Here is a 15,689-nt window from a genome sequence, read left to right as displayed (position 1 = left end):
TGACTTGGGACAAAATCATTTCTCTTTCAGAATTATTACTGTTCCAGCAAGGGAGAACATTTGCTCCTGAGGAAGAGTTCCCAATCTCTTTAATAATTGAACATTTAAATGTTAAAAATGATTTAGAGTACATAGGACACTAAAATGATAGAAACAGGTTCAAAACTGAATGCATTTTATCTGAATACCAAATACATCCTGTTAATATGCAGAGGGTGCTAAGAATAGTTTTTTTTTAAAGGGAAAACTCACATTGGCAGCAATAAAATTAAAATGGAGGAACTATAATTTCTAATATAACACAAAGGACAAGCAGATACATCAGCATTTTGTAAAGTTCACTTCCGGCATTCCATTATCTGAGGACTTAAAGCTTAATGTAAACTTCAGACACAAGTATTTGGAATCGACAAAAACAAAACAAAACAAAACAAAACACCTCCACATATATAAAACAAGACACAGTAAATGAAAGAGTGTATAATGATTTATTAAATATCTTTAATGAAACCATTATCTGACAAGTAGAAAACGGTTGAGTTTTTGGTTAAAAAAAAAAAATCCCTCAAACTAGCGTTCATTTTGGAGTGTTTCTGTTGTTTCTAATGTAAAATGAGACACTTCACATTCCAAGTTGAAGATTATCTTTTAAATACAAAGTGTATGCTCTGCCCGTTACAGTAGAATCATATGAATTTAGTCTTCAGTTCCTTCGGACTTTCAAAGCAGCAGTAAGACAAGTCTCAGAATCATCATGAGGCTGGATTAAAATAAAAGAAAGGCAAAGTAGCGGGTCATGCTTACCTGGTATATGACAGAGGTTCACATATTCACCTAACCTGTACTGTTATTAAACTTTGGCTTCCAAGGTTCTTTCTTGTTTCTCCTTGGAGCAGGGGTGATCACGTGATCCCTGTATTGGAACTTCAGACATGGCTGAATTAACCACTTAAAAATGTTGATTGACTGAATGAGCAAAATCAGAACTCATGATTCTGCAAATCTGGGATGAACCTTTTTAAGAGAAAGGTTTAGAAAGGAACACAAGTCTTTGATGTGCTAGTAAAGGCAAGTGGCTTGAAAAAAAAAGCAATGAGCAATTCTAGGGTGTTCTTATTACAGTCTCAGCTACTTTCCACTGACTAGGGTCTTCGGGACCCATACTTCTGATCCTTTCTATCATCAAGTATCATTTCTAGAACACAGCCATAACTGGAAAGTAGTTCCCTGTAACCACATTCCTCCCTGACACCTCCCTCCACCACCAAGTCATAAACATGATGCATAGCCACAGAAGAAAGTTCTACAGAAAAGTAAAAAGGAGGGGCAGCTGAGTGGCTCAATTGGTTAAGTGTCTGCCTTCAGCTCAGGTCATGATCCCAGGACCTTGGGATCAAGCCCCATGTAGGGCTCCCTGCTCAGCGGAGCCTACTTCTCCCTCTCTCTCTGCAGTTCCCCTTGCTTGTGCTTTCTCTCTGTGTCAAATAAATAACTAAATATTTTTTTAAAAGAGAAAGAAAAGTAAAAAGGAAAAACTCACTGCATTACCACCCAGTGATAAACACTATTAGCAGCTGGAAGCATTGCCTTCCTAGTATTTCCTGATTAGAACATTAAGATATTATAATGCTACTAAATAGTTTTTGAAAATGTGACATGTAATTCCTGCTCGATATTTCATTAAGTTGACAAAACACTTATTGAAACATTTCCTTATTGGTGAGTTTTTAAGTTGTTTTCTAATTTTTCAGTTCACGTGTGTTCCATTAGAAATAAAGTCGCAATAATCATAGGAAACAAACTGAAGGTCGCTGAAGGGAAGACGGGTGGGGGAGGGGGTCAGTGGTAACTGGGTGATGGGCATTAAGGAGGGCACGTGATGTAATGAGCACTGGCTGTTATATAACATTGATGAATCACTGACTTCTCCCTCTTTTTTTTTTAATTTTTATTTATTTATGATAGTCACAGAGAGAGAGAGAGGCAGAGACACAGGCAGAGGGAGAAGCAGGCTCCATGCACCGGGAGCCCGACGTGGGATTCGATCTCGGGTCTCCAGGATCGCGCCCTGGGCCAAAGGCAGGCGCTAAACCGCTGCGCCACCCAGGGATCCCTGACTTCTCCCTCTTAAACCAATAATACATTATATGTTAATTCACTGAATTAAAAAAAAAAGATTGTCTGAGGATAACCCAGGCTCCCAATTCTCTGTTCCTGGTGGGAGAGTATAGCACTATGGACTAGAGCAGGCTTTCTAATATGGACCCTGTGTTGATTCCTTTAGTATTTTAAAAAATATTTTATTTATTTATTCATGAGAGAGAGAGAGAGATAGCGTGGCAGAGACACAGGCAGAGGGAGAAGCAGGCTCCATGCAGGGAGCCCAATGTGGAACTCGATCCCAGGTCTCCAGGATCACGTCCTGGGTCAAAGGTGGCACCAAACTGTTGAACCACCCAGGATGCCCGATTCCTTTAGTTTTATTTTTTTATTCCTTTAGTTTTAATATGAATTGCATTACAACTCTCTCCTGCCTGCTGAGTCTGAGCCCAGAATCTCTCTGAATTTCACATGGGCCAACTTCTGTTTCCTTTTTTTTTTTTTTTCTTCTGTTTCCTTTTATTGGGCAACAGTGAACCATAGTCTGCTCAGACTTTGATCTTGTTTCTGTTTCATCTTCAATTCATTAATAAATTAATAAATCTGTAGGATTTTAGCATCTTCAAAAAAAGTTGTAATAAACATCAGTCTTTGTATACATTTCATTGTTTCTTTTTATTTCAAAAAGTAAAAATGTATAACAAAGTAAACATATTTAAGACTTAACATAGAAAGGCTGCTTCCAGGAAGAATGAAAAATGTTACCTATAAATTTGTACATGGTAATATGCTTAATCTCATGGATAGAATCACTGGGATCAAATTAAGAGAAATTGGAGGCTCTGTATTTATTTATTTTTTAAGATTTTATTTATTTATTTGAGAGAGAGAGAGGGCACCTAGGAACAGGGGCAAGGGGCAGAGAAAGAGGGAGAAGCAGACTCCCTGCTGAGCAGAGAGCCCAACTTGGGCCTCCATCCCAGGATCTGAAGATCACGACCTGAGCCAAAGGCAGACGTTCAACCGACTGAGCCACCCACGGTGCCTATTTTTTAAAAATATATGGTCTTCCCTTGAAAACTCAGAAGATGTGTAGCCTACTATCAGTCTAACATTCTAAGAAAGACTGACTTTAGATTTAAATGAACACATTTACTGTTTCAGATGAGTAAATCTTAAGGAAATATGAGGCTGAATTTAGTTTTTTGGAAAAAGGTAAGCGGGTGCATGTGATCAGATACTATAGCAACATTGCATGTACTCCAAAAAGGGCTCATGGAAACATCAATACCATGACTGATTGCAGGTATGATATTCTAAAGTTTTACAGTCATGCTTATTGTAAAAAAAAAAAAAAAAAATTTACTTTGACCTTTCAAGTTAAAACTGACTCTTGCCAAAAAGTCAGCACTGCAAAATGATGGCAGAAGAAAGTACAGATCAAAATAGTTTTTCTTACCTTAAACCTGCAACCAGCCCAGCTGGCATGATTTTCTTAGATCTCTTATACCTCACACCCATTATGGTGGCCAGGAAGAAAGCTGTAACTAAAAATCAAATCAATGCATGAACCAGAGTTTCAAACACATTATCAATGCTTGCTTGTGAAAAAAAAAAAAAAAAGACATTGTTTCAGCTTTTTAATATAATGACTATTAAGTATAAGTATCAAGTTGCTATCTTCTTAAAAAGATAAAGTGCTCTTAAAAGACTTTATAAACTAGCTTACCGAAAATTTTTCTGAGTTAACAAGCACATTATAATCCATTCCTGAAATATCTTCAAAAGAAAAAGCCTTTGTCTAACTTAAATTTCTATTTGTAGAAACTCCTGGAAGGCTAGGACTGTGTCTAATTCAACTTTTCTCAGGAACAGTAGGCAGTACGTCTGGATCCACAGGAGACATCCAATAAATGCTCATTTAAGTGAAAGTAAATAATCAGTATCTTTTTTTTTTAAGATTTTATTTATTCATGAGAGACAGAGAGAGACAGAGACAGAGGCAGAGGGAGAAGCAGGCTCCCTGTGAGGAGCCCCATGTGGGACTCAATACCAGAACCCCAGGATCACACCCTGAGCCAAAGGCAGATACTCAACCGCTGAGCTACCCAGGTGCCACCAAATATCTTTTTTTTTTTTTTTTTAAGTAACACCTGATGAATAAAAAAATACTAGGAAAAAAGGCTGTTTTTTAATTTGCAGCACTGCATTTTGAGAAATTAATGCCTGGAGACTAAATAAGAGTATTAATAACATTAAATTCAGAAGCACATACCAGCCTTTTAGGAGCTGAACCAATATGAAGAATGAGGCTGTTTTACGTAAGAGCTTAGGGTGCTGATGTCACAATTTCAGAAAAGCTTTCAACGAAAAATCACTTGCCGATAGAACAAAATGACAATAAACATGTGTAAACTACTTAAATGCATGTGAAATAAAAAACCCAAAATATCCACCTCTTGCTGATATGTTTCTTCTTTTGACACACTTTTAAAAACTATCCCCAGTTCTATTTCAAACACATCATGAAAAAAAAATACAACACTGTCTCCTTCTCTCCCTCAAAGACCAAACTGATACAATTTGTCTTCATTTGCATATCTTTCCATACATACGCAGGCCACTTTGATTAATAGTCAAATTCAATAAAGACAATTTCCAAACCTTCGCCAGATTTCAAGCTAAAAAGAACCAAGCAACCTGGGCCTTTAAACACATACAGGTTTCCATTTTTACTGGGGACATTCCCCTACCACGCCAAACAAGGGAAGAAGCTAAAAAAAAAAAAGGTCAGCTTTGGTTTTCTAGATTAAGTTAAGGCAAAAAGAGGATCTAAAAGCTGCTTGTGAATTAAATAAAATAATGTGAGGCTGTCTCTTGTTAGGTATTTTAATAGCAACACAAAAAGTATGCTTATATGAGCTTAGGGGAAAATCTAGGCATAATTCCTTATCTTTTCTAATTTTATTTTTATTTTTTTAAAGATTTATTTATTCATGAAAGACAGAGAGGGGGGTGCAGAGACAGGCAGAGGGAGAAGCAGGCTCCATGCAGGGAGCCTGATGCGGAACTTGATCCCAGGTCCCCAGGATCATGCCCTGGGCTGAAGGCGGTGCTAAACCGCTGAGCCACCCGGGCTGCCCTACTTTTCTAATTTTATTTTATTTTTCTAGTAACATGTTTCATAGAAATGTTCTTCTGTGTTTGAAGGCCTGGGAGCAATATCCTTGTTTTTGAGTGGGCCTGTCTAGAAAGGAACAAAAATTGTGTTCAGTCTCAATGCTGGCATATCCACTTGCCATGTGACTGCATGTTTTCTAGTATACCTAGGATAGGGTATCAAAAAAGCCACTCCAAAGGTTCAATGCTTCATAACTGGAGAAAATGTCTTACTTACACAGTGACAGTTTGACATCTCGCTTGTCATTGGAGACACGGTAAGCTCCATAGCCAGCCAAAAATCCAACAAAAAGACCAGCGATCAAAGATGGAAGACCACCTGGAAAGAAAAATAAAAGGGGGGGGGGTGGGCTCAGAAAGAGAATCTCCAAATGAAAGGAATTCCTTCCAATCCTTCCAGTATGATACATGCACCTTCAAATGTTTATCTACTCGAGTACTGTAGACAAAGTCCACAGGCTACTTAGACAAAGCTGAATTATGTGTCAGCCGTTTCTAAGTTATGACTGGTCTCTGCTGAACTTGAAATGCAAGGCAGAGGAACCACGAATACATAGCAATGCAGGTGTTAGATACAGCTTGAGTGAATAAGAAAGCCTGCCTGGTGGTAGTGGTTTTGACTTTGATTGCATGATCTTGGACAATCAGTTGACTTCTTTACACCCCTCTTCTTCTTTTTTTTTTTTTTTTTCCTCTTCTTGCCTCTGTCTTTTTACTCTGAGGCTGTGATAATAAAAATAGGATGCACTGATATTTAAGCTCACAGAGGTAGAAAGATAAGTCCTGTGCCAACCAAGTGATGGTTTTGTCCTGAATAATTAACAAAGCTTCCAGCCTCAAGATGTCAGGACTCAGGGACGAATGGTGACTATACTGAGCAATGGGAAGAGCCAGGGCACTGATCCAGCCTACCAGTCGGCCACCCAGTGCACACCCAGCTCCCAGGGCACTGTGCCCAGCAGCAAGTACTTCCTGTGCATTGGCAGTGGGCTACATGCCAGGGACACTGTGAACAAGACACACGCGCAGTTGGTGCTTCATGCAGTTCATTCTATTCGGGATCTACCCAGAGGGATTGGAATCCCTCTGGGTAGGGTCAACCATCTCTATTTTTTAAATATCTATAGGAAATTTGGATTGTAGTCAGGGTTAAAAACCATTGCAGCAACATGTGTGCATGTGTAGTTGCACGCACAAGCACAGACAGACACACATACACAAACACACAGCAGCAGCAGCATCTGGATGAGAAGCCACAAGCACTGGGTTCTAGTCTTAATTCTTCCATTTGTTGCCTTTGGCTAAGGCACTTAGTTTCTCTGAGTTTTGTCAGTTGCAAAACAGAGTTAATAATACCATCCATGTCAAATATATAAAGGCTTAGAATGTTACAGTTGGATAATATTAAGTTCCTCATTGTTGGGGTGCCTGAGTGGCTCAGTAGTTGAGCGTCTGCCTTTGGCTCAGGTTATGATCGTGGGGCCCTGGGATAGAGCCCTGTGCCAGGCTCCCTTCTCAGCGGGGAGCCTGCTTCTCCCTCTCCCTCTGCTGCTCCTCCTGCTTGTACTCTCTCTCCCTTGCTTGCTCTCTCTCTCAAATAAATAAATAAAAGTCTTTTAAAAAAATTCCTCATTGTTTCTCCCCCTCCCACAAGTTTTTCTGCAAACACAGCAACATCATCTTTTTTTAAAAAAATATTTTATGTATTTATTCATGAGAGACAGAGAGAGAGGTAGAGACATAGGCAGAGGGAGAAGGAGAGGGAGAAGCAGGTTCCCCGCAAGGAGGCTGACGTGGGACCCGATCCTGGACCCCGTAATCATGGCCCCAGCTGAAGCCAGATGCTCGATTGAGCCATCCAGGTTTACTCAGCAACATCATCTTTTAAAAGCATATACCCGGACAGGTCATTCTTCTAATTAAAAACCTTTGGTGCTTCCCACGGCACTTAGGGAAAAACCTACGCCCCACTCTATTATTGGAGGCTTGGCCTTCTTTCAGTTCCCTGAATATGTCAAACTCTTTATTCCTCATGGCGTCTAGACACGCTGTTCTTTGCCTGCACTGCTCTTCCCTGCACTGCTCACCTGGCCAACTGCAGCTCCCCTCCAGATGTCTCCGTAGCTCTTCAGAGAGTCTTCTCTTCTCTGAACAAGGGCCCCCATCATAACCTCCCACGATTCTCTATCATATATTTGTACACTTGTCCATGTATTTAAAGGTCAGCCCCCTGCCTTCCTTTTGAGTACCATCTCTTTTTGCTCACTGATGTTTTCCAGGGCCTGACATGACGCTGGGTACTTGGCAACACTAGATAAATGTTGACAAAATGCATGCCTGGGCATTCCCTGTTCTGGGTCATGTTTAAGTACAAGATGTCAGATTAGAAAATAAGTAAGGGGATTTAAGCATTTTCTGGAATGCATGACTAGATCACCTTAATTAATATGTCTTCTCACTTACAGATCTCTGACTCTCTTCTGTACACCCTGACAGTTTCTGCCCTGCTACAATCCTCCCCACCTTATGTATATGGAGGGAGGGGCAGCATCTGCACCCGAGCCTTGGTGAGATGAGACAGCCAAACAGTGGGGATGGGCAGGCACGCCAGCAGCCCACATGACTGAGCAATGGGAAGGCTTCCTGGGAGAATGCATCCTGCATGAGGAAGGAGATGGAACTGTGGGCTCCACCTCGTAAGAAAGACTTGGTTGGTGGAGGGGTGAGGGATCCTGCAAAAAAACTCACTTGTCTATGGTGGGGCTACAAAAAAAGAAGCTCCAAGCTCTGTCCCACACCCCCTTCCTCCAAGTGCCAACCTGGTGGGGGCAGTCTCAAGAAGTTTTCAAAGTGCACGTGGGGGCCTCCCTCCCTCAGAGCAGGACACTTGCCTGACAAGCTCTCCTGCTTCCCTCCTCTCTGGAGGGGCTGCTGTGCCCTGCCCTTGAACTGGCGTAGAAAGATATTAGGCTAGATTCAGCCCTGGTGCAGGAGAAGGCCATCTTTGGCTTTGGGCACTGGCTACTTAGCTCAGAAAAAGCCTCAAAATCATAGTGTCTTCTTGGCTATGCACTTTTCTGGGGACTTGTATGGGAGAGGGAGGGGGGAGGAATGAACTCAGAACTCAGTGCTCAGCATCCTGCCCTACCACTGTGCTCCCAGCAAGAAAAGCATCAGTCTCTCACCTTGACCCAACCCATGGCTGGCAGCCAGTCTAGTATAGGATTCAGATATACTTGTTTTCTTACCAAACACCATTTTGAGGTCCCATCTTTAACCTACCCAACATTGTTCTCAGTAACTGTCCTGTGGAAGGGTCTCCTGGCCGAACTATATGGGATTCATGTCTAGGGAAGCTTTAAGTAAAAACAGAAAGGGCTGATTCACTTTCTACAAAAGTACTAGGACACTGGGGCCACAGGCAGCTTAGAATATAATATGGAATACAAAACTAGAAAAAGGTACTTTGCCCCACTGGCCCAGAGACTCTCCCACTGGCAGAACAGCAGCAGCAGAAACAAGAATATTAAATGCTTCTTCTGGGCCAGGCACGCTGTGAAATGTGTTACATGCATTCTCTTATTTAATCCTGAGTAATATGCAAATGAGGAATTGAGACCCAGAAGTTAAAACAACTCACATGAGTATCTGAGCTAGTAAGTGGTAGTGTCACGAGCAGAATTTAGCCATGCTTGATTCTGTGGCCTGTGCTCTTAACCTACATTATAGGAGAGTGGGCTTCTTTGAGAACACCTGCCCCCAGAGGCTTCCATGATCACTTAGCTGGGGGCTCTTGTTAGGAATCCAAGGAACCATATTGTGCATTTGAACAACAGGCACCTGGAATCAGAGACCTTACAGCGAATGAGATTTCATTTGTTCCTACAGAGATTTGTGTTAGAATAGTAAAGTAATCCTTGCCTCTCCTCTCCTACGCCACTTCCAGCTACCCCAACACACACACACACACACACACACACACACACACACACACACACACTTCCTTCTTCTCACGCCCCTAAAATGCAAGCTAAAATGTCCAGATGTGCTTTTCTGTTCTGTAACAGAAATATTTAGACACCTCTGACGATGAACAAGTGTTTCAATAACAATCCTATCAGAATTTTCATCTGAGTCTTCTTTAAAATCGATTATAAACATCAGCTTTTGAGTAGTGGTTTATAGGTCTTTGATGCCATCATATTTTTCCAACAAATACACATCCATGATGTTGCACACATTGAGACAGAAAATAAGAACAAACAAAAGTCTAAGTGAATTATAGGTTCTTAGGAATCTTAGAAAATAATCTACTTTAACCCGCCACCCCTCAGGCCCTACAGACACCTGTGCTTCTGGCCTTGGACTTCTTAGTAATCTCTAAGGGATAACTCTAATAACTAGATAGATTTGGTTTTTCTTTCTTTTTTTTAAAGATTTTATTTATTTATTCATGAGAGACACACAGAGAGAGAGGCGCAGACACAGGCAGAGGGCTGTAGGCACAGTAGCTTCTCAAGGAAAAATAGGGTTTTTCTATAAAAAAAACTTACGTGAGGTTGACTGGGGAGAGGACAACTAGAATGGAAACAGTACCAGGGCACTCAGCTTCCCTAACCAGGTTCAACGTTGACACACATTTCCCACGGTGGAAATAACAGAATATTAGAGTTAAGAGGCTCCATGCAGGGAGCCCGACATGGGAATTGATCCCAGGTCTCCAGGATCACACCCTAGACCGAAAGTGGCGCTAAACCACTGAGCCACCAGGGCTGCCCAGATTTGTTTTTTCCACTCAAATTGAAGCCCACCACTTCACAAAAAGAACACTCTTTGAAATATAACTTCATTTTAAAAATTTCATAAAAATATAAGAAACATCAACATGAGATACCACGACTAAAAATGCTTCTACCTTAAAACAAAATAAAATATAAAACTTGACCTTTCATTTTTTTTCCATGAAAGCTTATCAACTGGGTGCTTTTTTTTTTTTTTTCCACTTTTGGATACAGATGAAGAAGACAACTCAGATAGGACATGTAAGTATTTAACCAATTTTCCTTTGCAAAATGCCATATCAACATAATTCAGGTTTTGATACCAAGAGTATATAAACAAATAAAAATCCTCATTTGATAATAAGTGAGTAGCTGAGGAGGTTAAACCAATTAATTATGCAGTTGATGATGACGAGTGAACAAAGACCCAGATATCTGGGTTAGAATGCTCTGTCCCCCCTTCCCTCTACAACTCACTTCCATGCATAACATGCTGGTCCTCAGCCACCTCTAGGACATCTTTAGCTTCTTGTCTTATTTATAAACCCTCAGATAATCTTAGCACAACCACCAATCCCCAATGAAGTCCCTTTGATGAAAAATATGGTTAAGGCTTACCTCTCCGCTTATATCCCAAAATGCTTCCAAATGTCACAAGGGCCGCATAACCAAAGCCAATCAGGTCCATTGGCAAGGTTGCAATTCTAAAGCTGGGGGAAGGGACAGGTTTTACAAAATAAAAAGAACTGGGGGAGCAAATGTAATATAAAAATGATACGCATTCCATAGAATTATAGAGGTTAATTTTTCTTTTCTAGTTTACTAAAAGAAAACAAAAAGTACAGAGACATCCATGCTTAATCAATAGTAAATCACTGAAGAATATAATGAAGCCCTGGCATAAAATTAAGTAAGGGATAAGAACAATCTATGGTGCCTCATAGCAGCAGTTGAAACATATATCTAGGGTGAGAAGTTCCATTAAAATCCTACCAAGGAATCTATAAGATGTAGGACAAAGTGTGCTGGCTGCAGGCTGGAGACATGGTCACTAGCTGGCTGGTGGGCCTTGGATCACGCCCCATCCCAACATCAACTCCCCCCAAACGAGGGGAGTAGATGAGATGAACCCTATAAATCCCTTGTGGCGTTTTAATTTCTGATTCCCAGGGGTGCTTTTGCATCTTAATTCTTTACATCTACACCTCCTCCCTGAGGAAAATATCCTCATATAAGAGGAATAGCATATGAGGTTTTTTTGTAGTTCTACAGTGTTCTCACTGCTCCTCTTTTAGGTTGACCTAAAAGAGTGTTTTATCCTCTAAACAAACTGGTACCAAACTGACCCAGAAGAACAGAGAAAGGAGTTTTGAGCAGAGAGGAAGCTAGAAGTTACTGTGAGGAAGGGCCTGGGGGGAGGAAATCCTGAAGCCCAGGAGATGATGGCCGTGATCAGAAGGTACCGGTGAAGAATTCTCAACATCCACAGGAAGAATTAAAAGAGGAAAGCTCAAAAAAAAAAAAAAAAAAAAAAAAAAAAAGAGGAAAGCTTGGTCATGTCCACCCCGTGGATAATAATGGGGATGAGGATGTCTGGGAGCAATTACCATGTGCTAGGTACCCTTCTAAAGCCTTACATCGACTCATTTAATTATTACCACAACCTTCTGAGATAAGCACTATTGTTAGTACCCCCATTTTGCAGATGAAGAGACTGAGGCACAGAAAGGGTGAGCAATACTCCCGAGGCCACACAACAGAACCAAGGTTTCAGACTGAGAGAAGTCTCTTCCTAACCACTAGGAATAATACCTCTAATAATGGAGTTAGCTGTCTGAAGAAAAGTGAGTACGTAAAAAAAACAAAAAACAAAAAATGAATGTTCTTCAGATCTGTAAAGCTCTGGGTTGGTTGCTTCTGTTGGTTTCACAGCTTAAAGTTGTGACCACACTGCACTGCCATCCATCTGGTGACTTTCCATCTTCAGCCCTGTCAGCTTCTTATGGTCTGTCCTACTTACTGTCTTTCCCAAAGAGTTAATTGAATTTCACAGTGTATGCTTGGCTCCAAACCAGATGCCACTACTTACTAGTTATGTAACACTGGGCATGTTCCTTAATCTCTGTGCAACTCAGTCTGCCAAAAAAATGCAGGTAATAAAATTATCTACCTCTCAGAGTTGTGATAATTAAATGAGGTAATACTATAAGGTGCCTGCACATACCGAGCACTCAACCAATACTAGCTCCTTTAATAGTGATTATTCTTTCACCATCACACCCATTTTTCAACTTGACATGGGAGAGGCCATAACTATATCAGCCCACTTAGGAAACAATGGGGATAGAATGAATTTATGGTTCAGGTATTCAATGAATCAAACCATAATCTTACAACTTCTACTCAACTCCATTAAACACCTGTTTACTGAGTGCCTTCAGTAGGAAGCAAAGAAAAGCCCTCAGATTTGGCTCTGGCCTTCTGGGACACACAGTAGGGCACAGCAGAGAAGGCAGATGTGTGGATGAGCCCTAAGAGGAGACTCATGAGCACCATAATAAGAAGTGGTGCCTAGTGAGACTTGGGAGCCTAAGGAAGGATTCCTAGAGCAAATGGGGTCCTGGCTGGGACCTGGGGGAGAGGGAGTAAGCCAAGTGAAGACAGTGACAAGGAAGGATGTGTTCCAGGCAACAGGGAGAACATGTGCAAAAAACTAGTGGCATAAGAAAGCATGGCATGTTTTCAAAATAGAAGTGCAAGGGGGCTGTGATAAGATGGGGTTGGTTAAACAACAATAACAACAACAACAGGGCCAGGACACTTGTAAGTCCTGTAAGGGAGGCTGAGTTCTGTCTCAAGGGTGGTAGGGAGGAATGAAGGGAGTCTCATAGCCAGATTTAATTCCAGCAAGTACTTCCTTGCGATGGGAACCGAGTGAAGCAGGAAGATAAGCTAAGCCAGAGACGATGGGGCAGCCTGGCCTGGAGCAATGGCTCTGAGAGAGGTTCAGAGAGCAGAATCAAGAGCCTGGGTGTGGTAAGTGCGGGGGAGGGATGAGTCAGAGATGACTCACCTCTAAGTCTCTGGCTTGGACCACTAGGAAGGAGAGGTAGGAGGCTGAGGGGCCTTGATGCTACTCTCTGAGACAGGGAACACTGGACTAAGCATGTGGTGGCAGCAGGAGGGAGGTCACCAGGAGGGGTGGGACCTATCTAAGACATAGTCTAAGGCACCTGACACACAGTGAGGAAAACACCTTTACACACAGATCTGAAGCTTAAGGAGAGATCACTCATCATCAGGTAGTAATCTGGGGACCTAGTTTTCTCCTTAAGCCAACCACCTGATGTAAAAGGATGATTCTTTTCCCTCCTCTGACCCTCAGTCTTCTGACTCTCTCTTGGGGCCCCACTCCCTTATACCTGGTGTAGTTACTTAGGTTGAGCTCCCCCACCCTCATTTCCCTCCCAGCCAAACTCCTCCAGGTTAAGCTCAAGTTCAGTTCATCTCTGCCCTTCTTACATCACCGAGCTCACTGCCATGCAGAAGGCAGGTGTGTGCAGAACACTTGCTGAATGAACGAGCGAGTGAACCAAAGGAACAACGTCTGGCTGAAGGAAGACATTCTGTAACTGACCAACCCTCAATATAGGTCTATTACCAGGAAACAGCCTGTTCCCTTAATCTCCTTACTGAACTGAGTATTCTAAGGAGAAAATAAATCTATTCCCAACCCTTGCAAGAAGTTTCTGAACTCACAGGGAAACTGCAGACAAAAAGCAATCGCCCCTCTTGCTCCATTTCCACAAAGGACCTTATGACCTGTCCAGAACCACATATGAAAGTGATGCAAGGGGGAGCCGATGTGCGCCTTGCATCACATGCTTTTTCATTGGCAAAGGCTACCTCAGCACTTGGAAAGGCCAGAAAGCATCTTGGGTGCAATGCAGCAAAATGATTTACTGCACCACATAGAAACCCAGGTGACAGGGCCCTGCGTTGCCCCTAACCCTCCCAAAATTGGGGAACCCACAGAGATTTTCCGTAAGCTACTATATAAAAAGCTACCTACCTCTGTACTCCTTGGGGTCTCGAAAGACCATTTTCCAGTGAAGTCTGGGCGGTACTAGGAAGGTTAAAACTGCCATGTTCCGAGAACCCCATCCCTTCCCCACCTCTCCCCAGCTCCAGGAAGGTAGGAAGGAGACCGGGTGGGAGATTCAGGGCCCCGGAAGGAAGAAGCTCAGGGAATTCTCAGGAGCTGGAAAGAAGCAATCCCTGGGAGAAGCAGCCCCAAACCCCGAAAGATCCTCCCAAGGGCCTCAGCATCTTCGCTCAAATCTGTGCCTTTACAAGACCATCCAGGAGAGGAAGTTCTCGACTGCGCACAGCTGACTTGCAGCCCTCCCCGCTCCCCGCGGCTCAAAATGCAAAAATGAAGAGCCGGCCTGCGGCCAACCTTGTACCTGAGGTTGGGCAGCGTCCCCGCGGCCAGCGCCTCCGCTCCTGCGCTCGCCTCCCCGCGCGGTGCACGGGCGGCCGGTCCCGGGCGGGGCCTTCCCGGCGGCGCGCATGCGCCCTGCCGCGCCCTCGCCGCCACCCGGGGCTGGGTGTGAGCTGCGCAGGCTCGCAGGGCGGAGCAGGCCCGCTGGCTGCAGGCTCCTGCTCGGTCCGCGGGGCCCTGGGCGCTGGCCGCGAGCCCGGCCGAGTTCCGCTGCCTGCAGCGGCCGGGGCGGGACCGAGGGGCCTCCGCCGAGTGCACTCCGCTGGGTGCAGCAGGGGGCCCGGAAGGCACGTGGTTTTTTTCACCCTGAGAATCAATCATTCATCCCTCTAGGGACTGTTGGGGGACCTCGCCAGCAACCGGGATCTAGATTCTCACCAGCAGACTGTCGCCCTTTTCAGTGGGGGCGGGGCGGGGGGGAGCTAAGGTCCAGACAGGTATAGTGGTTGAGGTGTCCCCGGTCTCAGCTCCTAAGCAGGGTGCAAAGGTTAGACCGAGTCTGTCGCGTTTCTAAGCTGGAGCTCCCTTCGTGATAGCGCGCTGCCTAGGTGATCTGGAGACGCGGAGGCGAGATCAGGGCCCTGGTTCCAAGCCCAGGGTTTGCTGGGCTTCCAGTATGAGAAGGGAAAGGTATAGACAGATTTGAAAGTCAGGTCTCGTCCGGGGATAATCGGATCCCAGGAATGAACCTTAAATGGATTTGGGGGCAGCCCGGGTGGCGCAGCGGTTTAGCGCCGCCTTCAGCCCAGGGTGTGATCCTGGGGTCCCGGGATCGAGTCCCACCTCGGGCTCCCGGCATGGAGCCTGCTTCTCCCTCTGCCTGTGTCTCTGCCTCTGTCTCTCATGAATAAATAAATAAAATCTTTTAAAAAATGGATTTGGAATTGTGCCTCTCATGCCAGGTTTGCCTTCTTCCTCAACTGCATCCAGTAACTCCAACCCGACCCTCTTCCTTATATAGGACAGTCCTTCAGAGAGTGGAAGAAGGCGGTTATCTAGGAGTCATCAGGCAGCTCTAGGAGTGTTGCCGGCCTGTGAATAATAGCAGAGCTTATCAGTATTTTAAGAACCCAAAGAATATAGATTAAATCTCGTGAAACGTGTTTGATGAACTTATTCCTCGC

The 15,689-nt window shown here is 43.5% G+C and overlaps 1 protein-coding gene across 2 annotated transcripts; it reads right to left on the bottom strand.

Annotated features, from left to right (window-relative positions):
• Positions 1–469: 469 nt before the first annotated feature.
• TMEM14A (transmembrane protein 14A) lies at positions 470–14,638 on the bottom strand. Of its 2 annotated transcripts, none has more exons than XM_025991054.2 (5): positions 14,528–14,638; positions 10,680–10,771; positions 5,498–5,599; positions 3,560–3,647; positions 470–760 (listed from the first exon to the last, which is right to left on the bottom strand). In XM_025991054.2, exons 2-5 carry the CDS (start codon positions 10,747–10,749, stop codon positions 721–723), a joined length of 300 nt encoding a protein of 99 aa, XP_025846839.1. In that variant the 5' UTR covers positions 10,750–10,771; positions 14,528–14,638; the 3' UTR covers positions 470–720. The 2 variants fall into 2 exon arrangements, with proteins under 2 accessions (XP_025846839.1, XP_025846840.1); XM_025991055.2 differs by lacking the exon at positions 14,528–14,638 and adding an exon at positions 14,134–14,187.
• Between the last annotated feature and the right edge of the window lie 1,051 nt (positions 14,639–15,689).

The sequence above is a fragment of the Vulpes vulpes genome, chromosome 1 (assembly GCF_048418805.1).
Source record: "Vulpes vulpes isolate BD-2025 chromosome 1, VulVul3, whole genome shotgun sequence".
Classification (NCBI taxonomy): domain Eukaryota; kingdom Metazoa; phylum Chordata; class Mammalia; order Carnivora; family Canidae; genus Vulpes; species Vulpes vulpes.
This window is presented reverse-complemented; position numbering and strand designations above follow the sequence as displayed.